The sequence below is a fragment of the Oxyura jamaicensis genome, unplaced genomic scaffold, assembly GCF_011077185.1.
Source record: "Oxyura jamaicensis isolate SHBP4307 breed ruddy duck unplaced genomic scaffold, BPBGC_Ojam_1.0 oxyUn_random_OJ70602, whole genome shotgun sequence".
Classification (NCBI taxonomy): domain Eukaryota; kingdom Metazoa; phylum Chordata; class Aves; order Anseriformes; family Anatidae; genus Oxyura; species Oxyura jamaicensis.
In genome coordinates this window covers 1-1,621 of record NW_023310082.1, presented here as the reverse complement: position 1 = coordinate 1,621, position 1,621 = coordinate 1, and the positions used below count along the sequence as shown (strand labels likewise).

Genomic DNA, 1,621 nt, shown 5'->3' with positions numbered 1-1,621 from the left:
GGGGCCGCTACTCCTTGGCCCGGCCGATGATGGCCAGGATGTAGAGGAAGATGTTGATGATGTCTGTGTAGAGGTTGAGGGCGGCGAAGACGTACTCCTCGGGGCTGAGCGCCAGCTGCTTGTTGCCCAGGATCATCTGCGTGTCCACCGCCAGGAACTGCAAGAGACGGGGCGGGCACCGGGTGGAGGCGGCGCCCCGCGGGTGTCACCCCCCCCCCCCCCCCGGCTGCCTCGGGCACCCCCCGAGGGCCCCCGGGGAACGAAGCGCTCTGAGCCCCCTTCCCGGCGCCCCCGCGCTCCCTCCCCAGCACTCACACAGGTGAAGAGCAGGGCCCCCAGCGAGGCGTAGATGATGTCCATGATGCGGTTCCGGATGAAGATGCAGAGGACCGAGAAGAGGATGAGCACCACCAGGCAGATGATGAGCACGCCCCGGCAGGAGGTGAAGTCGTACTTGGTCTGCGGGACGGCGCCGGGTCAGCCGGCCGCACGAGAGCAGGGGGACCCCGGGGCTCCTCTGCCCTGAGCCCCCCCCCCCCCCCCCCCCCCCCCCCCCCAGCGCGGACCTGCAGGGAGAAGATGACGACGGTGAAGCAGACGACCACCGTGATGCCCACGGCCATGATGACGGCGTCCGTGTTGTAGAAGCTGGCGATCATCCCCACCATGTAGGACAGGCTGACGGTCAGGATGGACTGGGGGGGGGGACGGGACAGGCAACGCGTCAGCCGGGCACAGCCACCCCCTGCCGGCCCCTCGCCGCGCGCTCACTCCCCGGGGAGGGGGCTGCGGGCCTCCAGAGGGACCCCCGGGCTCTGCCACGTCACCCCCGCTGCCCAAACGGCGCCCGATGAGCCCCGCTCCGGGACGGGCCCTTCCCGCAGCAGGCGGGCTGCCGGGCCCCGCGCTTTCCCAGGATGTTGGGGGGGCCTTGAGAGCTGCCCCCCTGCCCCACGGCTGCCCCCTGCCCGTGGGGCCGGGCGGCGGGGGCGCGCTCTCACCAGCGCGACCAGGTTCCAGGGGTGCTTGCGGCGGAAGTCCCCGCAGCAGCTGAGCACGATGAGCGAGACGAAGAAGACGGCGTAGGAGATGTAGTAGGTCCAGACATTGCGCTGCACGAAGCCCTTCACGCCCCTCACGAAGGTGAACACGGCCACGAAGGCGAAGGTGACGCTGAGCTGCAGCGTGAGCACCAGGAACACCTGCGGGGACGGCACGCGGCTCGGCACGGGACCCCCGGAGACCCCCCCCCCCCCCAGCCGGCGGCCCCGGCCCCCCGCGCCCCCACCTTGCGGATGAAGGCCTGCCGGATGCTCTTGTCGTCCCAGTGCGCCGAGGGGAAGTCCTGGTTGTCGTAGTAGGAGGGCGGCCCGTCCTCGTGGTAGGTGCTGTGCAGCGGGGCTGCGGAGAGGGGCCGGGCGGTGAGCGGGGGGGGGGCAGGGGGCTCGCAGCGCCGCCGGCCCCCCGGGGGCGGCCGCTCACCCCCGGCGCGGCCGCGCGGTGCCTGGGGAGAGGTGGCAGGGCTGGGGGGTGAGCCCTGACAAACGGGGGTCCCTCCTCTCCCGGGGTGCTGGGGGTGCCCCCACACTGCTGTGCCCCCCTCCCACGGCTTGGGGGGGCC

The 1,621-nt window shown here is 72.7% G+C and overlaps 1 protein-coding gene across 1 annotated transcript; it reads right to left on the bottom strand.

The window, feature by feature from the left end:
- Positions 1-6: 6 nt before the first annotated feature.
- GRINA (glutamate ionotropic receptor NMDA type subunit associated protein 1) lies at positions 7-1,504 on the bottom strand (the record flags this gene model as incomplete). The annotated part of the gene is made up of 5 exons (XM_035314056.1): positions 7-157; positions 316-459; positions 567-695; positions 1,002-1,202; positions 1,289-1,504. Coding segments are annotated over 5 exons (840 nt in total), but the record flags the coding sequence as incomplete, so codon positions are not given.
- Positions 1,505-1,621: the final 117 nt, after the last annotated feature.